This window comes from Falco rusticolus, chromosome 1 (assembly GCF_015220075.1).
Source record: "Falco rusticolus isolate bFalRus1 chromosome 1, bFalRus1.pri, whole genome shotgun sequence".
Lineage (NCBI taxonomy): Eukaryota > Metazoa > Chordata > Aves > Falconiformes > Falconidae > Falco > Falco rusticolus.
Genome location: NC_051187.1, coordinates 324403 through 347856, shown reverse-complemented (window position 1 = coordinate 347856; position 23454 = coordinate 324403). Strand labels below are relative to the sequence as shown.

The 23454-nt window shown below is 54.0% G+C and overlaps 4 protein-coding genes across 10 annotated transcripts; 1 reads left to right on the top strand and 3 right to left on the bottom strand.

Annotated features, from left to right (window-relative positions):
* Positions 1-155: 155 nt before the first annotated feature.
* ALYREF (Aly/REF export factor) lies at positions 156-5125 on the bottom strand. Its single transcript, XM_037402778.1, has 6 exons — positions 4796-5125; positions 4408-4539; positions 1717-1864; positions 1550-1613; positions 1198-1378; positions 156-436 (listed from the first exon to the last, which is right to left on the bottom strand). Exons 1-6 carry the CDS (start codon positions 5027-5029, stop codon positions 422-424), a joined length of 774 nt encoding a protein of 257 aa, XP_037258675.1. The 5' UTR covers positions 5030-5125; the 3' UTR covers positions 156-421.
* An 11-nt stretch (positions 5126-5136) lies between these two features.
* On the top strand, positions 5137-5638 carry ANAPC11 (anaphase promoting complex subunit 11). The gene is made up of 2 exons (XM_037402803.1): positions 5137-5297; positions 5394-5638. Exons 1-2 carry the CDS (start codon positions 5189-5191, stop codon positions 5537-5539), a joined length of 255 nt encoding a protein of 84 aa, XP_037258700.1. The 5' UTR covers positions 5137-5188; the 3' UTR covers positions 5540-5638.
* A 1236-nt stretch (positions 5639-6874) lies between these two features.
* Positions 6875-17989, bottom strand: PCYT2 (phosphate cytidylyltransferase 2, ethanolamine). Of its 7 annotated transcripts, none has more exons than XM_037402632.1 (13): positions 17864-17989; positions 17459-17547; positions 16525-16686; positions 14570-14636; positions 13995-14079; positions 12920-12964; positions 11370-11508; positions 10654-10736; positions 10412-10504; positions 9735-9800; positions 9407-9472; positions 8834-8922; positions 6875-8152 (listed from the first exon to the last, which is right to left on the bottom strand). In XM_037402632.1, exons 1-13 carry the CDS (start codon positions 17950-17952, stop codon positions 8062-8064), a joined length of 1164 nt encoding a protein of 387 aa, XP_037258529.1. In that variant the 5' UTR covers positions 17953-17989; the 3' UTR covers positions 6875-8061. The 7 variants fall into 7 exon arrangements, with proteins under 7 accessions (XP_037258529.1, XP_037258537.1, XP_037258546.1 ...); XM_037402640.1 differs by having other exon boundaries at positions 10427-10504; XM_037402649.1 differs by lacking the exon at positions 12920-12964.
* Positions 17990-18019: 30 nt separating this feature from the next.
* On the bottom strand, positions 18020-23429 carry SIRT7 (sirtuin 7). The gene is made up of 10 exons (XM_037402621.1): positions 23262-23429; positions 23054-23191; positions 22418-22522; positions 20423-20493; positions 20251-20323; positions 19671-19769; positions 18983-19219; positions 18659-18739; positions 18376-18482; positions 18020-18278 (listed from the first exon to the last, which is right to left on the bottom strand). Exons 1-10 carry the CDS (start codon positions 23355-23357, stop codon positions 18071-18073), a joined length of 1215 nt encoding a protein of 404 aa, XP_037258518.1. The 5' UTR covers positions 23358-23429; the 3' UTR covers positions 18020-18070.
* Positions 23430-23454: the final 25 nt, after the last annotated feature.

The window sequence follows — 23454 nt, the reverse complement described above, 5'->3', positions numbered from 1 at the left end:
CGCGCTGATTGGCGAGGGGCACCCGCGCGCGCTGGTGGGCCGGACGGTAGCGCGGGGGCGGAGGGGCAGAGCGCCGCGGGGCGGGGCGCGGGAAGGCGCGCGCGGGCCGGGCCGGGCCGGGCCGGGCAGGGCGGCGCGGAGCAGGCGTCCACAGCTCTAGACACGGTTCTATTTTATTACGGCAAAGGTGTAAAAGCCACCTCGGCCCAACAGTCAACCAGTAAAATTTATCCCAAAAATAACTCGGTACAAAACAGGTCTGCTTCAGAATTAAAAAAAACCTTTACAGGAGTTTAAAACCTATCCCAGAACGTAAAAGTAAAACAAATCCCGTCCTCAGTATTAGTAGCTACAGCCGCGGCCCCTGCCAGGGAGCGTGGAGCGAGATCGGAGTCCTTCCCTGCGCACGGTGCCCGCTGCTTTAGCTGGTATCCATCTGGAAGAGAGAGCAGCCGTCACCGCACACCCCACAACGCCATCCGCCCAGCCAGCCCTCACACTGCCACAGACCACAGCCATTGCCCACCAGGGACGGCGCATCGGGCCACAGCCCGTTCTGGTGCCAGCCTGGGCACAGCTGACCCCCCCACAGCACACAGAGGTGCAACTGCGAACTGCCCCACTGCACTTCCCCTCCCCATGCGATCTTGTTCTGAAATTCTGCTCATTCCGTTTCTTCCATCTCTCACCTCCCTTCTATCCTATTCCTATGACACAGACCCCACTGCTGTCGCATACACGTGACCTGGGTCCTCTACTGAAATTTTAATCTGGCCATGGCAGAGACATCTGAGCTGCTTCTGAAAGCAGCAAACAATGCGCATGGCTCCACATGTAAGGACTTGTATCTGCCACCAGTGTCACTGGCCTTGCCTCCACTAGCACCCCAGGGTTTTTCTTTGTTTTCCCCTTTCTGCACCCCATTATCTCTGCGGTGCTGAAACAGCCTGCCCTACACCGGCCCCAGGGAGCTGGGGAAGGGGCTGTTTCTTGGCTGTCAGTAACAGCAGTTGACAAAGTGTTCTGAAAAGTAAAGCCAACTACTGGACCCAGGTACTGCTCAGCTTTAGAGGGAGACTGTTTTATTCCAGTGACCTGGAGAAAATGCTTTCTCTTTCCGGCTGGCTCCAGGCTGCCAGTGTTTCCCAGAATGAGATGCTGTGGGGAGCCTGCAGACAGCACCCACACAGCACTTACCCTGGCATTGTAAGCATCCAGCTGTGCATCTAGTTCTTCTGCGGAGAGCTGCTGTTTGGAAGTTCTTCCAGCTCCTCTGCCTCTCCCTCTGTTTCCACCACGAGTACCTCGCCTGTTGCCTCCTCCACCACCAAATCCTCCTGAACCACCACGGTTTCTGGTCATGCCACCTCTGTTTACACTGTGATTTTTAAAAAGCGACTGGTTTAGCACGTTCCAGTTAACCCACACAGGAGGCAGAAGTTTGCTGAACAGGAGAGGGATCCATGCTTCCTGCACAGAGAGGGGCTCAGTATGTTCCCACCCCACGCCGACCAGGCACAGTGACTCCCATGGCCATACGGCATCTCACCTCTGTGCTGGTCTCCTCTGTGTGTCGATCTGTGATGTGACCAGCTGAATGTTCATGGGACGCCCTGGAGGAAGAGCAGCCTGTGAGCCTGTGCGCGGGGACATGGGCACACGGGCTGCTCCAGCCAGCCAGCAAAGCGCGTTATGGGGATGGCCACATGGACTCACCATCCAAGGGGACTCCATTATACTGCTTCATTGCTTTCAGAGCATCTGCCTTCCTTTCGAAATGCACGTCTGCTGTCCCTAGACTGCGGCCAGACCTATCATAGTGCACAGCTGCCTTCTTCAAGGTCCCAAACTCTGCAAAGAGCTCCTAAGAGAGGGAGAAGAGCGTACACATCTATCAGCACTGCAAACAGTGCACAGCCAAGAGACAGCGCTGGCCGCTCCCCATACACAGCCAGTCTCAGCAACTGCAGGTGCCTTTCAAAAACATCATTGACAACTCAGGAAAAGCGCTGATGAAAGAGGAGAGCACAAGCCCATCAGAAGTGTTCCAGAAAGTTGCCACAGGTGGCAAAAACAGGCAGGACTTCATCACTTGCATGGTGCACATTCATAGCCAGCGAAGCAGGCTTAAGGGATGCTGACCTGTTTCATTTCCCAGGGAAACTGTAGGTCTTTTTGTTGAGGTTGAGTCAATGGGGTGACTATTTAAAAATAATCCAGACCCTAATCCACTTCATAGAGGAGAAATGATCTGTGTGAACACAGGGATTCATGAGATGATCACAGTTTCATTGTGCTGTGCATTTCTATTTTTTGTCTTTTAAATCTTCATTAGACAAGGTGCAATTTAAAAACACAGCCCATGAGGAATATAACCAAAAATTGAGGTTAGGAAAGTCCTCTACTGAAGTATGTCATTTACCTTCACAAAGGATGGAAGTGAAAAGGCAGCAATGGAGCCATCAATTTTGTTTCACTGGTGCTGCATTTGCAAAGTCAACAAGGACACCTTGCCTTTGCCAGTTTCTGCTATACCCCATGCCTCAGAAGCTCCACACCTACACCAGAGCTGCCGAGTGCCCAGAGGGACAGGCCACCTTCTACAGTATCTGCTGCAAAGCCCGACTGCCACGCAGCTGTCTCTGTGAACTACTGCCCCAAGCATCTGATGGAGCACAATGCATGTTCTCCCACTTCCTAAGCAAGAAGTGTATCAGGCAGGGCTGCAGGCCAGCTCCTCCCTTGTGCTTATTCAGCAGAGGTAAATGTTACATGGCACTCAATAGAAGCTTTCTGGAACAGGGCGCAGCACAGGTGAGGTGGTGCTCAGCCATTTTTCCAGAGCCAGCTTCTCTTGGCCCTGCAGGTGACATGGGTTCCCCCCAAGCAGCAGTGAATGCCCAGGGAGAGATGCTGCACAGCTCCTCCAAGAGCAACGTGCATTCAAAGTTCCTTCCAGCCACTGGTTCCTGCCTGTACACCACTGAAGCTGCGATGTACCATGTTAATGACGCAATTAGCATAGAAACAAAGAAAGCAATCACCACATCTGAGGCAGCACTAAATTATGTGATGGGTAGTAACAAATAGGTGCAAAGTCATTAGGTCAGCTTTGCTGCTAAATAAATCATAGGTGGAGGTTTTGTCCATACCTCAGCCCAAGCCAGCAGTGGAAAAGTGAATCCCAACTGCTGCACAAAGTGCAGGAGCTGGTTAAACTGAGGTGGTTTTTTTTTGTTGTTGTTTTTTTTTTTTTAACATCAGGGCCTGACTACAACAAAAAAACTTATTTAAACCAAATCTGAACTTATATGAGGAAAAGAGGTGGTTTTAAGCATATTACCCAGTAACTAGGTGACCTGAAAAAGCTCACTTCCAATTCCCCAGGCGCAGCCAGCGCAGCACGTAGAGGAATTGGAATGAATTAACCAATGAAGAAAGCATAAAAGTTGTTTGGTTTTCCCTGGCAAGGACCAGAAGCTGATTTAAAACGAAGCATTTTGCAGCATAACCACGCCAGCAGAGCCCTCAGTGGGAACGCACCTGGTATTTGCAAACGTTTATTTCTGCACAACTTGCTGCCCACTCGTAACCATGTCCTCACGGCCAGGTGGGAGCACCATGCCTCAACCCCTCCCGACCTGCGCAGCCACAGAGACGGATGGTACCGTACACCCAACTGAAAGAATCCAGCAGGTTCTCACCCAAGGATCCCTGAAACAAGGGATACGACCACAAGTAACTTGGCTAGAAGACTTAATGCACCAGGTACCACAGATGCTGCAGCTTAGGTGTGATGGTGCATCTCGCCCCCTTCCCTGGGTCACTCTTTAAGTGACTAAACCACTCACAACACCAGGCAAGCGAGCTCTCCCCCACAAATAAATCTTCCCAGCTATACCAATGGATGCATCCACAGGAACACCTCAATGCTCAGCAGAACATGACCTTAACAATGCTGTGAGAGTGGATCCCATAAATGCAGAGCACATAGGTATACACACGGTGCAGTTACAAACTTCTGCAACTATGCAGACCTAAGAGTTCACACAGTTCACTGTAAATTCTCCAGTCACAGCTGGATGCAGACAAACAGCAGCACCTTCCTGCGTGCGCTGCGGCAGAGTCACTCACAATGTAATTGGCTGCCGCTCTGCAGAAGACAGCAGTTTTTCTAAATCGCAGCCCCCTCAGGATGACCAGAACCGCTGCAGGACAGACACTGGTGGCACAAACCCATCACGCCTGCAGAGCTAGTTCACTCGAGGATCTTCCGTTACGGGCACACAAAGCAGCGGGACCTGCGGAGCTCCCGCGGGCGCCATGTGTGCCCCACCCCGACGCTATGAATGAAACCCCCGGCGAACCGCCCCCACGTACCCAGCGGTGCTGCTCCCCAGCCCCTACCTGGATGTCTGCGTCTGAGACACCGAAGTCCAGGTTCGAGACGAGCAGCTTCCCGCCGGTCTCCACGCCGGCCCCCGCCCCGAAGCCACTGTCGAACAGGTCGTGCTGCCACTTCTCGGGAAGCTGCTTCGGCTGCAACGAAACCAGGACCTCGGTGACTGGCGCCGGGGCACCGCGGGCCAAGGCCGCCGCCGGCCACGCCGCACCCCCCACCAGGAGCGGACAAAGGGCCGCCGGCCGGGCCCGCCCCCCACCCCGCGGTCCCCCCGCCCCAGCCCACCGCCGCCCGCCCCGCCGCGCCGAACGCTCGGCCCGGGCCTGGTTCCCCAGCCCGCCGCCAAGCCCGTCGAGCGACCACGTTCCCCACCCGCCCCGCCGCGCTCCCTACCCGGCTGTAGGGCGCGGGCCGGTTCCTGCCGCCGCCCCGGGCCATCACCGGCCTGTTCCGCACGGGGCCGCCGCCTCCCGCTCGCCCGGCTCCCACGCCGCCCCGGCCGGGCCCGCCCCCGCGGGTGGCGCCACCCCTGCCCCGGCCGCCCCGGCCACCGCCCCGGCCAGCCCCTCGCTGGCTCCGGTTGAGCTTAATGATATCGTCCAGGGACATGTCCATCTTGTCGGCCATGATGGCGGCTCCGCTCCGGGGCCTGCACTTCCGGCCGCGCTGTGCCGACGCCGGAAGCGGAAAAGGCGGGGCCAGCGGCAAAGGCGCGGCAGCCGCGCGCGCTTGTGCGCTGGGCCTTGGGGGCGGGGGCGGGATTTCCGGCGGGGCGGTGGCAGCGCGATGCGGGTGCGCGTGCGGACCTGGCACGGCGTGGCCTCCTGGCTGTGGGTGGCCAACGACGAGAACTGCGGGATCTGCCGGATGGCCTTCAACGGCTGCTGCCCCGACTGTGAGTGCGGCGCCGGGCGGGCGGGCGGGCGGGCGGGCGGGCGGGCGGGCCTAGCGGTCCGTCCGCGCCGGGCCTGACGGCCTGTCCATGCCGCAGGCAAGGTGCCCGGCGACGACTGCCCGCTGGTGTGGGGGCAGTGCTCGCACTGCTTCCACATGCACTGCATCCTCAAGTGGCTGAACTCGCAGCAGGTCCAGCAGCACTGCCCCATGTGCCGGCAGGAGTGGAAGTTCAAGGAGTGATGGCCCGTTACACCAGCCGGCGGCGAGGGGGGCTGGCGCCGGTTCCCGCCGCCGGCCGCGCTCCCGGCTGGGCCGCCCTCAATAAACGTGCGACCGCCTCTCCGGTGTCCCGTGTCCCGCTGCGGTCGGGGTCGGTGCTCGCGGCGGGGGGGACGCGGCGGCGGAGGACGGCTCTGCGGGGCGCGGGAGGGTCCATGCCAGGGCGCGCCCCGAGTCTTACCCGGTCCCGGCGGGCAGAGCCCCTTGGCGGCCCGGGCAGCGAGCGGCTCTTTCCCCGCGGGCGCCACCGCCCCGAGAGGGCAGGGCCTCCGCCTGGCGATGGAGGCGGTGGCCCCGGAGCGCTGCGGTCCTGCCAGCCCGGTTTGGTCGGGGCAGGTCCCCGAGCTGCCCAACAGCAGTGGGAGGTCAGGGAGGGCAAAACCCTGGTCCTGCCTGGAGATGCAGTGAAGCAGCCTCTACACAGCAGCAGAGCAGCAGCAGCAGCAAGGGCTTGCCTGGGCCTGCAGGGGCAACCGTCTGTGAGGAGCCTTGGATGAGCAGACACGCAGTATCGCCTGTGCTCACCACATCGTGGGGATGGGGCTGCCGTTCCTGCCGCAGGCACCCGAGGGGCTCCATCAAGGAGGGCAGGAGGCTCCAGGTTCTGCAGTCACTCCAGCCTGGTGCTCGGCAGGGAGTGCTCCCCAATGGGTGGGTGTCTTGGCTCGTCACAGATAACACATCAGTGTACTGGCATTTCGGTAATGAACACAGGCTCTGGGATTAGCAACTACGCAGCCATGAGACCCCACACTCCACAGCTGATCAGACCCCACTGCAGCCCCTCCAGGCAGCAGGACAGACCCACCACAACTGCTCGCAGACACTGCTTTGGCATACATGAAGCCAGCAGCAGAATTCAGGTCACCTCCACCCTCTGCACGCACCATGGTCACCTGCCTGGTGAACTGCTGAGACACTCACCTTTCCAGTGCCAATTGTGCTGCTGTTTTAGAATCCAGAAAGCATAAAACGCCAAAACACAGTAAAGCTAAGGCCTCCCTCACACTGTCTAGACCAATTTTCTAGAGGATTCAGGAAAAAACCTCCTCCCACAAGGAGAACAAATGGCTTCTAGCCAGAGTGATCCCTATCCCCTGTACCAGAACAAACCCAACATGCCCCAGCGCTCAGACTGGGCTTTCCAAAGCCAACATGCTTGTTCTGTGGGCACAGCAGTGTCTTCCTGGCTCCCACCCACAGCTCCAGGGAAAAGCTGCTGCTTGAAGAATCTCCAGCGGGGGGTCTGCCCCCCTTCTGCTACCCAGGCTCAAGCCCCAAAGAGACCAACACACAAAACTCTTCAACATTTTATTAGTGATCAGCAACATAAGTTTACAACAGAGAGGACAACAGAACCGGCACGGAAAGACTGTACAACATGGCGCAGGGAGCGGCCCAGGACACCCACCACAGCACCCTGGAATGTAAGAGGCAGAAAGGGGCTCAGCCCAGCACCCATTTCTTCAGGCCCCGCACCTCCCCACAGGGGCATGTGTGCTGCATGTCAGCCCTCATGAGCCACCATGAGACTTCAGCTGACAAGGTCCCTCCCTTGGGTAACCGTCAGGCACAAGCTGGGCTCTGGCAGCAGCAGCAAGCAGAGCTCCGAGCAAGGCCTACATGCAACACCTGGCACTACTGCCTCACAACAGGAACAGCCTTTGGCAAAAGCCCACAGAGTTCCCACTCCTCTTGTGCAGAGGAACGCCTCAACCCACCAGGGAAAGCACAAAATCGAGGGTCCCTGTGCTGCCAGGTGCCATACTGCTGCTTGTTACTGGGGCAGCAAACAATTTGCTGGCCCCAGTGACAGCGGAGAGAGGCTTTATCCAGCTAAACCCAAAGTAGCTTTGGGTCTGGTATCTGTGCAGAGGCAGCAGCTGGGAGAGGCGGCACAGCGAACCCCCAAGCACAGGACCCGTCAGGACCTGCAGCAGCCAGCACACCGATGGCCTGGTGTCCCTAACCGAAAACTCACAGGAGGAACTGCAGGTGCCATGTCCTTTCCCTGGGAAGGCCGAGGCCACTCTTCCCAGCCTGTCCAGCCACCCTACACCACTGCCCAAAGGGCCACCCTGGAATGCAGACTGGTCAGGACAGCCAAAGGTGGAGGGCCAGAGGGCCTGGGCAGCTGCTCCGTTTCCCTCCTACTAAAAGCCAGAAATGGCAGAAGGTAAAATCACATCAACATGTTAAAACATTAGTTATAATTAAAACTGCTTTTTTTTTTTTCTTTTGCCAACTCTTCTCCTGGGAAAGGGGATGGGCGCTGATTAACTGAGGAAAAACTAGGCAGCAGGATCCCAACTCATTATAGCTGCATAATTAGTGCAGGAGGAGCTAGGACAGAAAAGGGTAGGACAGCACATCCTGCATGCCAGCAGCAGTGTCCCCATTCGGGGTCCCCCCTCAAAGAGCTGTCTGCTTCTCAAAAGGGTGAGGCTGCAGCACTCTGTGACCCATGTGTCCACTCTGCTGGCCTAGTGCTTCTCGTCTTCCAGTCTTTTCATGGCCTCCAGCACAGCCAGCTCTTTTGCTTCCTTCTTCTGGTTCCTAGCTTCAAATTCCAGCCTGCATCAATCACAAAATGCCACATGATTCTCATCCATCCATCTCTAGTAGACTAAAAGCACCTGGAGCATGGGAGCACTGGTTCCTCCTACGCTGCTTTGTCCTAAGAGTACTTCAGAAACCTCACCAGTAACCCCTGGACTCCTCTTCAAGAGTCAGTACCCAGAGCTTCCCACGGCTGTTACCGTCACTCTGAAGTTCCAGGCTCCCACACTGGTCAGACACCTGTTTCTCCCCCTGTGGAAGATGCTGCTGTTCTGAGCTTGGTCTGTCCTGGGACAGACCACTTAGTGCCGTAATAGCAAAATCTAGTTTATTGCTGACCTGAGCCAAGGTCACTGCAGGTGAAGGGCTCAGGCCTAAAAGAGCAAAGCTCTGAAAGAAGCAACATGCTTCCTTCCCCAAGAATACATCAAGGAAATGTTATCAATAATAGAGAAGGAAGAAAAATAAAACGTGCTCCAAAGCGCATTCTGACAGCAGAGTTTAGCTGTTCCTTTTCCTGTAGAGTCCAGTACATCCACATCTAAGTAACCTGCCCAAACTATGAAAGATGAAGGACCAGTTAACTGACTCTGTGCCTTTAGATAACCCCTTCTCTTCCTGTCCTATTAATTAGTCCTCCGCCAAGCTGGATGGAACAGTATGCAACAGAAGTGGAAGATGAAGAAGAAAGCCAACCTGTTCTTGATGATTCTTTGCACAATCAAATCTGTGGTGAGGTTGCTGCCACTGTCCACCAGCTGGAAGATGCTACGTCTCTTCGGTTCCTGTGAACAAACACAGCAAACTCAGCTGTGAAAAACACGCAGGACCTCTGGGTCTACAGCTCAGTAGTGAAAGCTGAGCAGAAGTCACGGCAGGTCCCTGTGGGCACCTGGCCAGGCACAATACAAAATGATCTCCTAGGAGGCAGAATAAATAATTACTGAAAGCAAAGCTTAATGTATATGGGAGCTGCCCAGGACTGGCATAGAGCAAAGATTACAGGGCTTCTCACTCTGACATAAAAGCATCAGAAACAGGCAAAATAAAACAGTGACTAAAAACAGAGCTGTGCTGAATAATTTACAAGCTTTGCTCCAAGTAGCTGCCCTCAGGCAGGGGTGGATGAAAACCAGCATCACCTGCCAAGGACTTGCTTGGGTAGCATCCTCTGCAATACAAATTCTCAGCTCAGGAACACAAAGCCAAGCATGCTGTATCTATGAAATACTGACAAAGAAGCACAGACAACATCAGCTAGTAGCTTACCTCGTATGGATCAGAACCGTCCTTGTCTGGCACCACCTCAGTCATCCCGTGACATACAAGTGTTACCTGGAGAAGGACATAAAGTCACTGACAGGATCCAAAAAGATGACAGGAACTTTCCCTGTGTTGCCCTCACTGCTGCACAGCCTGGAGACGAGCAAAGCCACCTCTCCTGTACCAGGCTTGGCAGGGCATCTGGAACTCCCTGTAATCCAGCTGAGCAGGACCATCTCTCTTCTACATCCCTGTGTTTTCCTGCACCACTTTAGCTCCCTAAGCACATCACACAGCAACACCTTCACGTCCATCTATATGCCAAGACTCTCACCCTGAAGTGATCCAGCAGATCAGCAGTGACAGCGTATGGGGCTCCAATCACCACTTCCGAGACATACTAGAAAAGAAACCAGGTAGAGTCCAGATTTAAAAACCCCAAAACCTACAAAAACACAACCCCAAAACAGAGGCCAGCCTGCTTCCCAAACAGACCTGAGCAGGTCAGCTGATTATAGAGTTCAGAACTCAAATAAGGGAACAGGAAAGTGGGTTTAGTAGTCACTGCTTGTCACACAGCATCTTTTTTCTCCACTAAAGTATAAGCTTTCTGGTAGTGCATCTATAAGCAAACCCAAAAGTTAGTTTCTCAGGGCACACATTCCTGGGCCTCCCCACATTTCATTCCCAGGTATTTTCTCCCCTGATGCAGGTAGCAGAGAGTTTTCTACAACATATCTGTCTTTGCACAAATAGAGCAGTGCTCTGCAAGGCATCCTGCCTCTTCAGTGCCAGTGGAACGGAGATGGAAAAGTTCAACAGCTCAGGTCAGCCAGGATGAGAGGAGCCTAGCAATCCTTCCCAAGAGCACGCCAGCACCTCTGGTAGCCAAAACGATCACCCTTGTCTTTGCCTTCTCAGTGCATGCCAAAGAACTCATGCAAAATTGTTGGCTTCAGGTGAACGCCACACAGCTCCGGGCAATTTCTGGAACAGCACAGAGGCACCTACCCGACAGACTCTTACCCTACAGGCCAAGACACTGAGTGTTCTCTCATGGATGTTCATGATGGGATAGTTCTTCCCTTTGTAGCGATTTACTTCCTAAAGCAAAGCACCAGGCACAATCAGAAGAGACACAAAGCAATGCCCTTCTCCCAACATGAAAACCCTGTTTTGACAAGCACAGCTTGCTTGTTTCAGAAAGAACAGGGGCCAAGCTGCTCTGTCTTTGGACCATGTTATATACAGACCTGATCAAAATGCAGCCCAGCAATGATGTAGGGTTTCTCTGCCAGCTGGTGAACCTTCTCCAGGAAATCTACATGCCCAATATCTGTAGACCTATTTAAGGAACTGAAGCTAACACTGAAAAGAGGGAAAAGAAGACACAGACAGATGCACCGAAAAACGACAGTGGGAGACAGGAATCCCAAGGACTTTATTTTTGTGTTACTCTCTGCCTATGGCCTTTCTTCCTTCTTGGGCTCCACTTTCTGGAGGTTCAGGGCAAAGCCAGACATCTTTTCAGCTCCACCTTATAGGGACTCAACTTTGCCTCTGTCCAGAATTTCTACTTGTTTCGGGTGTTCTGGCACAAGGACTCAAAGACTGTCGCAGGGACAAAGTGTCTGCTCCAGTTGCCCTGTGCAGTCACTCTTCTACGACAGCCAGTCCTCAAGAGGGACTACAGTGTGATCACTAGAGCATGGAGATGTCCAACTGTCTTCCTGAAACCCTGCAAAGCCACAAATCTCTCTAGAGAGGAGCTATAGCTCCTTTCTCAGTGTCCTGTGACTGAGAAACTGACAGTAAGAACTCCTGTGTCCTCCCTCACATACAGAGAGAAATACAGGGAAAAAAAGAAGGGGGGGGGGGGAGGGGAGAGAGGCAAATATCTTAATCTGCTGCCTCAAAACACAAAAACATCAAACAACTACTTTCCTGACAAAACAAGAGTCAAGGATACGGAACAGGTCGAAGGCTCCAGCCACGTAGATGATCGTGTCCCCTGGCTGTGGTTCCTTCCCTGATGCAAACTGGATTATCTTCTGAGATGTCTGTAGGAACTGTGAGACACCAGTCCAGGGACTGTGCCCTTTTGGCCCCTGGGAAAACACACGCCACACTTTTCCTTTTCAGGCTCTGGGAAGGGGTTTAGCCAACACACAGAACACTGCTGCAGGCAATTTCTAGCCTTAATTTGCTACCAAGTATCACAACTCTTAGCAGCTTGGACCTTCTAAATTCCTGGCACCAGACATTTATGTGATCTCACAAACCCCCTTTTTGTTCTGCCAAACAGTCTAAATAGTCCCCTCAACAGCCAGCTAAGGAGATGCTGAGAAGAAAGCTCAGGAAGGAGGAAGGCAACAGGGCAGTCTCGAAGTTCCAGGAGAGGCAAGGCTTACTAAGGGAGACAACACACAACCTACCTACACTCTTCTCAAGCCTTCAGGCAGCTACCCACTGACCTGGCTGACGGGTGCCTAGCCGGGAGGGGATCGCCCACACCCCCAGCAAGGGCCAGATCCCAGCGCCGGAGAAACAGAAAACGGAGCTTTATCCCCACCACGTGGCAGTTTTGGAAACAGCCACCGAGTCAGCCGCTCCGGCACCTGCTTTGCTCCCCTAAAACTAGCTGGTCTACCAGCCTTGAAAGAACAAAGGCAACTCGACCAGGGCAAGCCATACACACGGCAGCATGCAGAAGGGGGCTCAGCTGGCAGGGGTCATGCAGGGTACCTGGTGCCCAGACACTCTCCCCAAAGCCAAGCACCAGGAAACAGCCACGCCAGACCAACAAGCCCCATAAAGCCTGCTCAAAAAACCCAACATGGTGGGGAACAGAGAGGATGATTCAGCCTGGTGAGCAAAGCCCCTGTGTGTAAAAAAGGACTTACTCAAGCTGTAGGTCCAGGTGCTCACTGAGGGACAATGCAACAGCCAGGGAGAAAAAAAAAAACGAACAACAAGCAACCCCTGCCCAGGGGCCGATAGCTCTGTAGAGAGAGCCCAAGATACAAGCTGGACACGACAGCAGAGAACCCCAGGAGGACTGCTCTGCTACTTGAAGATCAACCACGTGAAATCTGCAGTACAGCATGCTAGCTACGTGCCTGCTATGTGAATGCTTCCCAGACCTAATGCAACACCTTTAAAAACATCAGCACTAAAAGGAGCATCCACGGAGGCTCTTCCTAGGCTGGAACTATGGGCACTTGGGTCCCAAAGAAAGCAGCAATAATTTACAAGCAAGCTAGAAAAACAGCAAAGTCTCAGTGGGTGCAGCAGCCCTGTGGTGCCGCTGAAGGACAGTTCACTCGCTGGCCCTGTGTGGCCACACCTGTCTATTGACTGACTAAGGCAGCTACTTCACAGGGGCAGCAGACATTTACTGACGTTACTACTAAATGTGAGGGGAAAAAACCCAAGCCTGCAACACAGGCCAGAAAACACATCGGGAATCCTTCTCAGACAGGACAACAACCAGACGTCCACAACCAGAACTCACATTACCTTCCCAAAGTTGTCAGTGTGCTTCCGATAGTCTAGGTCCTCATCCTGAAGGGAGATAAAGAGTCAAAATGTTTAAGCTCATCCAACCAAGAACATGCTTGCATATGGCAGAAGTGCTAGGAAGCCCAGGCTCAGACTGCACACCATTGATCCCTGGCACTGAATGCTGACAAACCAGTTAATATCTAAACCAGTCATGTCCCAGCATGAGTCAGATGAAACGTGCCCCTATCTGATCCCAGTCTGGCAACGCACAGCAGCTGTGGTTCTTGCATACCTACATCCTCTCTCAACTATGTAACCCCTGCCTGGACAGCGTCCCTCCTTCTTCCAAAGACACTCCACTAGAGCCAGGCTCAGATCTCTGCAGACAACTAGTAGCACTGTGCCAGACCTTGACGTGAACTTAGATATTACAGCTAAGCTGGTATAACAGCTCAGCACATTAAAAGATATCCCTCAACTCCTGAATTCTCTTGTGGGCCCCTTGTCTCATCCCAGCTGTTATCTAGGTGACTCCGTCCACTAGGTTGCTTGTTTATCAAGCCAATTCAACTCATTAACCAACATCAAACTACTTATTTTATTTTCCTTTAGTTAGGTTAGCTATCTACCAGGTAGTGAGCTGAGGAGATTCAAGAAAGGTCTGGTAAGACTAGAGACAGCAGAAGGCAGAAGCATGCAGCTCAGTGGGAAGGAAGAGGACTTTCCAATTCTGGCAGCACAGGGCCAACAGATCAACGTGGCTGTACTACATAGTTTCACCCTGGGAGAAGCCATAGGCTCGCCTGTAGTACCCATAATGTTCCTGAAGCCCACGCCAGTCACAAGGGATCAAAGCTTTTATCCCTCCACACCTTTCCGAAGCAGCATGGGCTGAGATCACACTGCAATCTCACACAGGCTTAAGCAAACATAAGCAGGTTGTTTTGCTGCCACTGCCTGTAATCAGCTTGTCACTTCTCTGTGCACCCAGGAGCCAGACCCAGGAGCTCTACTGCCATTTGGGACAGCAAAAGGGAAGAGCTGGCATATGCCCTGGACTTCAAACTCCCACCCAAAGCCTCTGACTCACTATGTTGCTGTGGTGAGCCTTAGTCATGAGCAGCATGCGGCCAACGAGGTCGGTAGTGGACACACCTTGGGTGCGTTTGCATTCCCTGCAGGGAGACAAGCAAAGGATAAAGCAGAAGCCACAGAAGCATGTGCCTCTTCCCACCATTACCACAGGAACACCTGCAACACCTGATAAATCCAAACCAGGGGCAGTCCTGAGAAAGTCCTCCTTCTACCTGCTCTTGATATAATCAAGTACAGCTTTCATTTGCAGAGCCTCTGCATCTTCTTCATGCCTTAGCAACTGCTCATGCGAGGAAAACTTACCTTGCACATACTTCCCAACAGAGCTAACTCCCAGGGAGGCTTCAAGACCAGAGCCAGCATCTGCCAGGAGCAGGAAGGCCCTGCCAGTCAGCTGCTGGTCTGCAACACTTCCCAAAGCCAAAACAGTGGGAGCAACTGAAGTTCTGACACACGTTACAGCAAAATTAGAAGTGTGACCTGAATATAGCTGTGTTTCACCTGACTTCCCTTCAGGGCACAAACTCCCAGAAGCTCTGTCCAAAACAGGATAAGAAGGTAAACTGTTACCTGTATCGCCCTGCTGTCTTCACTTCCTCATAGGTATCCTTGCCATCTATCGTTAAGGTGATGTCATCTACAGAGAGAGAAAAGCCTCAGAACTGCACTCCAAGCCTTCCTGCATGAAAGCCATTTTAGAACGACAGCAGCAGCTGAACATGTCTGGCACATAAACCAGATGAGAACTCCTGCAATCCAAATCCCTGCACATACACAGGGATACATCCCACAACCCATGGAAACACCAGGGGTTTGCAAGACTACCCTGTCTGTGGAGACAGGCACATTCCTGGATGCTAAACACCATTAGCCATCTGGTCCACTTTTTAGACAGTCCCGAAAATCTGAGCCAGTTGCCCTTGTAGTGAATCCAGCAGCAGGCATGAATGAATTATTGTCTGAATGACAGTTAACAGCTACCATCACCCTTGGTGTTAAAAAGCACCTTAACTTCTCTAGAACTGGTTTTAGCTCTTGGTTTACGTTGTTACAACTTTTTCAGTCAATTAAACAGTCCTCCAACAGCCAGTTCTTCCCCTCAGTGATGGCACTTCTGCAGTGACACCAAGCACCCTTCTACAGAGTTAATTCCTGTTCATCTTTGGCACAGTTCCCAGCTCACTCTATTAACACCACCTCTCACATACTTTTAGTGATAGCATGAAATCTTCGCAAGTGAAAACCTAAGCTGGCTTTTGCTTACCAGAAGACCCAGTTTACAGCGCAGGTGGCAGCTCACAAGCTCACCCTCTCTCATAGCCGGGTGGCATGCTCAGGGAAGCAGTGGAGTTCTTCTAAAACCCCATACCCTCATCGCAGGGCACAGGGACAGAAAACATCCTGCAAGCATGGCTCTGTGCACCAGGAGAGAGCCAGAAACAGCAGGCTTGCTGCCTGTCACCTTCCCGGTTAAGCTTAGCTATTTCAAAACTTGTCTTTTGCACTAACACAGCCTGGCAAAACTACAGCACGCAAGGGCATTATTCAGGGAGAAGCACTGAATGATTTGGCAGAGGGGATAAATGCAGGGCAACTGGAGTAAAGGCCACGAGCACTTCTCTGTTGCCATAATCTCTCACCAAGTCTGGTAAGGGGTCACATACCTCAAACACATTCAGAGCAGGCAGTTACCAAGGAATTCGATAATTACCCCATCCACGTGAAAAAGCCTATCTATCTTACAGAAGATTAACGATTTATTTACATTTAATGAAATACTTGGCGTATCGATAACAGGTGGCTGGGATCAGATGAGGAACGATACGTGAAATGGGTGCAAAGACTACTCCTGATTAAACTAATAAAATACCTTCAGAGGGCTAGGGAGGAGGGGCTGAGGCTGCACGAACACAAGCAGCAGTCCCAGAAAGGGACAGAGTACAAAAGCAAGAATGTTTCCTCAGAACACTGGTGCTCTTCCGTGACTGTAAACTGAAATGTGTTCATAATAAGAACTAGGTCTCTGACCACACAGTCAGCTAAGCCCTCAAACAGCTTATCAGCTGGATAAAGAGAGAGAAGCTTTTCAGATCTGATCTCATCCCAGGATAAGCAGATATAAACATGATTGTATTTCTGCACACTTACCTTTTTAACAGCATTTTCACATTTAAGTTTTGTAATGACTTTCCCCTGTGCACAATTCCTGCTAGTGCTAAGGGCAGCCTCAGGATAACCATCAGACAATGCATTTCACCTTTGTAAGCGAAAGGGATAGTTAAAACTGAGGGATCTGGATGCTTTTAGGGTGCCTAGCACACAGAAGCATTTCTCCAGAATACAAGAGCAGAAGTAGCCGTACTGCCCAGTGTAGGCGTTTGGCAAGACAGATCTCTGTGCACACCAAGTAGCCCTGATGGCTAACCCTAGCCAGAACGCTCCTTGGTTTGCAGCAGGGAAATGAAGAGCACACAAGCCCCAGGGGTACTGTGTTAATACAACTATCACCTCAGAATACCACTCACCACCATGCACACAGAAGTCACAGTTATATTTGTCCAGGGTTTCCAGTGTGGTGACATAGGGAGCTCCTGGAGCAATCTCATCCACCCACTTGATGGCTTGCACCATTTTGTACCTCTCTTCCTGTGTAAAGACAGGGGGGCCCTTGTGCTTGGCAATCTCCTCTGGGCAAGAAACAGAAAAACCCGGTTAGAAGCATGTACTGCAGCTACAAAGACTCTCACCTACAGGAGCCTCACTCATTTCACAGGTGGGTGAACTTCACTGCAGGCTTACTCTCAGATTGGAATTGGTTTGTGGTAGAAAAGGAAACCCCAAATAGATCAGAAAAAATTTTAATTCTGTTACATTTCCTAAGCATGTAACAAGGGCCCTGGAACGCACTCGCAAAGCACAAGGCGCTAGTGCCTCCCTGCGCCGACACCTCCTGTGGGGTGGGGGGCAACGGGACCACCTGGGCCTCCCAGCAGCCCCCAAGGGGAAATTCCCCTTGTAAACAGCAGCTTCATGCTACTCTTGGTTCACGGTAGAAAACACGCATCCGACAACCCATTTAAAATCCACCTTCATGCGCACGAGTCTGTTCCCAGCACTGAACTTCCAGATGGGCTTCAAAAGAGTTTTCTCCACACTGCAACCTGTTTCAGAGTGTCAGCTCTGCAGCTCACACCCACAAAACCAGACCGACTTTCAGCCGGTTTGGAGTATGGATCGCCCCTGAGGCAACAGCTGCCAGCTCCAAAGCCTCAACCCTCGTCCCGGACAGCGCGGAAGGGGCAGCCCCGGGAAAGACACGGTTCTCGTTCCGAGCCCCCACGCCTGGCAGGGAGGCAGGAGGCAGCCTGGGGGTGCCGGGGCGTCCCTGTGCTCCCGGGGGTCACGGTGCCGTGCAGCTCTACAGGCAGTGCGGGGGGAGAAGCTGAGGAAACCTCTTACCATCCGTGTGGACTCCGACAATCAGGTAATCCCCCATGGCCCGCGCCTGGCGCAGCTGGTTCGAGTGGCCATAATGCACCATGTCATAGCTAGAAAGACAACGGCCCCGCTTCAGCCCAGGGGGCCGCCGGGCCGCGCAGCTGCAGGGGGTGACCTTCCCGCGGGCCCGGGACCGCGCCGCTCTCCGCCGGCCCCGCCGCCACCCCGGTGACCGCGCTCCCCGCCGCCGCCTCGAGGCGCCTGGCCCGACCTCGCGCCCTGCCCGACGGCGCTCGGCGGTAGGGCCCGGGCACCGGCCCGGCCCGCCGCGATCACAGAGGAGCCGGAGGCACCAGCGCAGCCAACAGCGTTTATTTCCCCGGCCAGCGCGACAGCCCGCCCGGCCCCGGCGCCCGGCCCACTCACCAGCCGTCGCACCAGACGCGCACGGGCCGCGGCACCGCCGCTCCGCCCGCCGCGGGGCCGCCGCCGCCCGCCGCCCCGTTGCGCAGCATGGCCGCGCTGTCACCGGCGGCGCCGCCCGCCCGCAGCCGAGCGAGCGGGGCCGCCGCCCGCCTCGCCCCGCCCCGCGCCCGCCCCCGCCGCCATCTTGGGCCGCGGCCCCGCCCGCCCTCAGTGGCTCTTCCTCCGCCGGGCGCCCTTGGCGCAGCCGCGGCCCAGCCAGCCCCCGGGGCAAGTGGGCGGCGGCGGCTCCTCCCGCGGCGGCTCCTCCCGCGGCGGCGGCTCGGCGCCCGGCGGTGGGGCCACCGGCTTCCGTGAGTGCGTGCCTTCCTCCCCCGGCCGCAGCGGCTGGGCCAGCGCGAAGATGGGGTCCTGCGCCCTGCGGAGACAGGGGCGAGTGTGGCGGCAGCTGCCGGGCGGCCCCGGGCCACCCCCCGGGCCGGCCGCCGCCGGGCAGGTGGCCCCGCGCCGCTCACCGGTCGTAGCGCGGGATCTGCAGCCCCAGCTCGGCCATCAGCAGCCGCATGACGTCGTCGCAGCGGCCGTGCAGCTTCAGGGCAGCCAGGTCGTCCTTGGGGGTCCACTGCAGGGTGACACCAGTGCCGCTGCTGTGGGCGTCTTGCGCACGGGCCAGCAGCCCCCTGGCCGGAACCCCAGACGCCGCCCTGGGGCCCCTGCATGCTCCCAGGCAGCCAGGCTCACCGCACAGCAGCAGCCGTTCAGCCCAAACCCTTCCAACCCCGGGCAAAAGGCTCTCACCTGTAGGTTCACAATATAGAGCTTTGGACGACGGGTGGGTGGCTTGCTCATGCACCAAAGACGTGGGTATTTTTTCAAGACCTGCCACAGAACAGAGGCTGTCAGTACAGCCAAAGGTACGCATAACTGCGAACTGTATCAGCGAGAGGAAAAGGAATGTATTACCAGGAGGGGAAAGAGGGAGGAAGAGAGACTATCACAGATGGTGGGCGAATCCTGACACCAGAGTTTACAGTTGTCTGTTTGGGAGGAGACTGCTCAGCACCAAGGTGTATCACCAAGAGGGAATGCTGCTAACAATCTTCACCGAGTCTCTAAAGTTACCTTTAAGCTGGAACCCAGACAAAGAATCACATCTGCTTTGCTTGCAGCTTCTGTTGCTGCTTCCCAGTTCAGGGGCTGTCTCAACGTCCCCTTCTCCCCAAAGTGGACGATTGTATCTCTCAACTGTGCCCCACACTTGTGGCACATCCTGCCAGTGTGATGCCTGTGCAGGGCTGTGCGCTCTGTCACATCAAATACTCGCACGTACTCTCTGTTGGGTGTACAGGAAGTGCAGACCTGGTGCAGGACAAAAATAAAAAACCCGTTATATCATTAGCATCTAGCCTGTGAAAGGCCAGGAGCCAGCCACTTCTCTCAGAAGAAAACCACCACTTTTGGGAGACAATAAACTGGAAGCAGAAGGCATCATCAGGGACCAGATGGTAAGCTGGAGAAGTTTGGAAAACCTTGACTAGCAAGTGGAATTACAGGGAGCCTGTTGGCTATGTGATAGAAGGGATTTCAGAGGTCTGGGGAAGAGCAGTCAGAAGCAGAAGGCTCTAGCAAGTAGAGAAAAAGCTACAGAGCTGAACAGAACACTTTGCTTGCGAACCTGATGGCCTGAAGATAGGAACAAAGCAGAGGCTAGCCCTTGTACTAATTCTTCTGGAGCTAGCAATACATAAATAGTTTGTTATCTTCTTGTGAGGCCACTAGACAGTAACTTTATCCTGTTCTGGCCACTCACCTCTATGTACATGTTTCCATGAAGCTCAGATATTGCTGCTCGGGGTAACCCACTCCTCAGATGCAGCCCATCACAGTTTTGAGACACCACATGCTGCACCTTGAAGATAATAAAAAATTGAGCTAACACACACACAGAAGACCAAAAGTTATTACTCAAATGCAGGTGATGCACATGTCCCTGTACACACCAAACAGCCCCGTACATCAGAGCAGAACCAACAGAAGGGAAGTGTGGAAAACAGACCTTTACGAAAACTAAATGAAAAGACTCCACCTGCTACACAGAGCTTTATGAGGTCTGGCTGACTTTACAGCCAAGTCCCCAGACCAGCCTCACCAGGAAGCAAATACAAGGTATTAAAGAAAAGGCAGCAGGGGAGAAACTACCAGAGCGATGGTGTGGAGCTAGCCTCATGAAGCTGCACGTGAGCACAGATGTTTTTCCCCCACAAGGGTATGTAGCTACCCAACTAAAAAGAGTGGTTAGGCAATATCACTAAAAGGTTTTTTCCCCTGCTGGGTTTTACTTATTATACTTAGAGGAACACAAGTGATGTGTGGAAAAAAAAATATCTTACCAGATTGTGCTTGTGTAGGCAGGCAATGCTCATATGAGTGAGTGTGGGCTCTGCCTCACTCAGATCTGTAGCCCTGACAAGAAGCAAGGGCGGGGGGGGAAAGGTGGAATTGCCGTTAGTCTCTCTTTCAGTATCAGCTCTCTGCTACACAGATCAGAATTTGTCTCCTTACCTGATGCTCCTGCCCTTCTGCAGCAACGTCCATATGCCATTAGGGCCTCTGTAGTCTGGGATTGAAGCTGCCTGTGTTACCAGGACAGAAAAATACCAATGCCTGATGGGATGGTTCATACCTCTTGTCTACAAACACATCAACCCAGTCTCACTCAGGAGAGCCAGATACACCTCGTTCACACATGCTTTTTCATTCACTTCAAGTTTTCTAATGCAGCAGCTCTCTAATCACAGGAAAACTTTTTCGTATGTTTTTTTTCCCTCTCTCTAGCACCTCTTCTACCTTGCAGCTCTCATTTTCACCTCCAGTATTTATTTTCTCAAATTTTACCACGAGGGATTCCCTCCAGAACTCTTGACCCTTGGTACTTCCCATTTCCCTACACAAAACTCGATTCTTGAACCTTTCCTTATTTTCCCTAGACTCTGATTTCTGGTACCTTGCACTCAGCATTCTTTAGCAAAAATACTTGTCGTACGCATACACCCTGCTCCGTATTAGCAGGAAGAAAAAGGAAAATAAGGTTCCCATCTCAGAGTTCAGACAAAGTTTATCATGTGACAAGAGGCAGAACCAGGTTTCCACTTTCCCAGAGGCCACCGAAACCAAACATTTCTTAAACTGTCATAAGTTCTGATAACCATCAGATACTCCTACCTGTCCATTAACACAGACAACATTAATTAGCTAAATTGGTTTTAGGTTTTACACCAAAAGTAGTTGAAGAGACTTGAATCACAGAACAAAATCATAGAATCATTTAGATTGGAAAAGACCTTTAAGATCATTGAGTCCAACCGTTAACCCAGCACTGCCAAGCCCACCACTAAACCGCGTCTACACGTCATTTAAACACCTCCAGGGATGATGACCCAACCACCTCCCTGGGCAGCCTCTTCCAGTGCCTGACAACCCCTGCAGTGAAGAAATTTCTCCTAATATCCAATATAAATGTCCCCAGGTGCAACTTGATGCTGTTTGCTCCTGTCCTATTGCTTGTTACTTGGGGGAAGAGACTGATGCCCGCTTAGCCACAACCTCCTTGAAAGTAGCTGTAGAGGTCTCCCCTTAGCCTCCTCTTCTCCAGTTCCCAGTTCCCTCAGCCGCTCCTCATAAGACTTGTGCTCCAGACCCTTTACCAGCTCCATTGCCCTTCTTTGGCTGTGCTCCAGCACCTCAATGTCTTTCTTGTAGTGAGGGGCCCAAAACTGAACACAGGATTCAAGGTGTGGTCTCACCAGTGCTGAGCACAGCAGACGGATCACTGCCCAGGTCCTGCTGGCCAGGATACAAGCCAGGATGCTGTTGGCCTCCATGGCAACCTGGGCACACTGCCAGCTCATCTTCAGTCGACTGCTGACTGACACCCCCAGCCTCTTTCCTGTTGCGCAGCTTTGCAGCCACACTTCCCCAAGCCCACAGCATCACATGGGGTTGTTGTGACCCATGGGCAGGACCCAGCACTGAGCCTTGTTGAACCTCACACAACTGACCTCAGCCCATCGGTCCAGCCTGCCCAGACCCCTCTGCAGAGCCTTCCTGCCCTCAAGTAGATCAACATTCCCCCCCAACTTGGTGTCATCTGCAAACTTAGTGAGGGTGCACTCAATCCACTTGTCCAGATCATTGATAAAGATACGGAACAGAACCGGCCTCAGTACTGAGCCCTGGGCAACACCACCTATAACTGGCTGCCAACTGGATTTAACTGGAATGAAGTAAGACTAGCAATCTTTTTTTAGAAGCACATTCTTCAGAGAGTCACAGAGGTGGCACAGCCTCAGAATCTCTCAGGCAGCAGGCACAACCCCAAGATGCAAACTAGCAGTTGTCTTCGTTGCAGTTTGCAGTGCAGCAGTGTTAACACGGCATCCCAGACTCGTAACACACATCATGTAGTCATTTGGAAATCATAAAAATAGTCCAAACAACATTGCTACACTCCTGAAGGAGCTCCCAAAGCTACAGCTGCTCACCCCCAAAGAATCCTACCGTACTGATCCCAGCTCCTGTATAGATGACAAGGTGCTTGGCATTCCGAACAGCAGCAGCCAGCTCAGTAGCCTTTCTCTTTAACTCCTCTGGCTCATCACATACCTAGAAAATACAACTGAGAAAGTTCACATGTTTCTGAGATACAATGCGTCACTGAATTGGAAGGCACAGGAAGATCCCTGGAAGTTTTAATACGGGCCTTGCCAGAAACAGCAGTGGAAACATTATCAGAAGTGGTTTCTAAATAAAAGAAGGTGGGGGCTGCCCATAGAAGATCAAGGGAGAGCTTCCTGGATGGCAGAATGTGCAGACCCATCCTGCCAGGTGCCGTGCCCACACAGCACACATACAGAAAACCGCACGTGTTCGGGACACACGCGCATCTGGCAACCGCTGGAAGCGCGACTGCTGCGGGGACAAGCGCAGAGCAGGCTCGGGAGGCCACAGCCTCGCAGGTCAGAGGCGCTCCCGATAACATGCCGCAGCAGCGTTTCACCGAGGCCCCGCTGCCGCCAGCCCGGTGGCCTCGGCCCCGCCCGGAGCGTGGGGCTCCCCTCCCCGCCCGCGGCCTGCTCCCCGCTTCCCACAGCGACGAGCGGCGGCCCCGCGCCCGCTGTTCCCCCAGCCGCCCACCTCCTCCTGCCGCCGGCGCAGCCGCTCGCGCCGCTTGCGGCGCCGCTCCAGCTCCCGGACGATGTCCTCGCTCTCGGCCAGCACCTGGCACTCCTCGGGGCTGCGCTCCGCCGGCGGCTTCCTCCAGATGCGGGACACCTGTCCGGTACACACGGGTGGTCACGGCGGCCCGCGGCGGCGGGGCGGGCCGGGCCGGGCCAGGCCATACCTGTCTCCGCCGGTCACGCTGCTCCTCCTGCTGAAGTATTTCGGCGCGCGCCGCTGCCTTCCGCTCCGAGCGGCTAAGGCTGCCGCCGGCCGCCATCACCCCAGAAGCACCCCGCTTCCGCCGCCTGCCGCCCCGGGGCCGCGCCGCTTCCGCTAGCCGGCCAGAGAGCTCGTGCGCCACTTCCGGCGCCACC

Bases quoted from the DNA above. Each gene is read 5' to 3' on its own strand.
- ALYREF (XM_037402778.1), bottom strand. From the start codon at position 5,029: ATGGCCGACAAGATGGACATGTCCCTGGACGATATCATTAAGCTCAAC. The intron at 4,540-4,795 runs GTAGGGAGCGCG...GTTTCGTTGCAG, and splicing joins GGCCCGCGCCCTACAGCCGG to CCGAAGCAGCTTCCCGAGAA. The intron at 1,865-4,407 runs GTAGGGGCTGGG...TCCCTCTCTTAG, and splicing joins TCTCAGACGCAGACATCCAG to GAGCTCTTTGCAGAGTTTGG.
- ANAPC11 (XM_037402803.1), top strand. From the start codon at position 5,189: ATGCGGGTGCGCGTGCGGACCTGGCACGGCGTGGCCTCCTGGCTGTGG. The intron at 5,298-5,393 runs GTGAGTGCGGCG...TCCATGCCGCAG, and splicing joins CAACGGCTGCTGCCCCGACT to GCAAGGTGCCCGGCGACGAC.
- PCYT2 (XM_037402632.1), bottom strand. From the start codon at position 17,952: ATGCTGCGCAACGGGGCGGCGGGCGGCGGCGGCCCCGCGGCGGGCGGA. The intron at 10,505-10,653 runs GTCTGTATATAA...GCTTTGCTTTAG, and splicing joins CTGGGCTGCATTTTGATCAG to GAAGTAAATCGCTACAAAGG. The intron at 9,801-10,411 runs GTAGGTGCCTCT...TTTCTTTTCTAG, and splicing joins GTAGGGTAAGAGTCTGTCGG to TATGTCTCGGAAGTGGTGAT.
- SIRT7 (XM_037402621.1), bottom strand. From the start codon at position 23,357: ATGGCGGCCGGCGGCAGCCTTAGCCGCTCGGAGCGGAAGGCAGCGGCG. The intron at 19,220-19,670 runs GTGAGTGGCCAG...GTCCTGCACCAG, and splicing joins ATGGAAACATGTACATAGAG to GTCTGCACTTCCTGTACACC. The intron at 18,279-18,375 runs GTGAGCGGCGCG...CTGTCTCCGCAG, and splicing joins CAGATCCCGCGCTACGACCG to GGCGCAGGACCCCATCTTCG.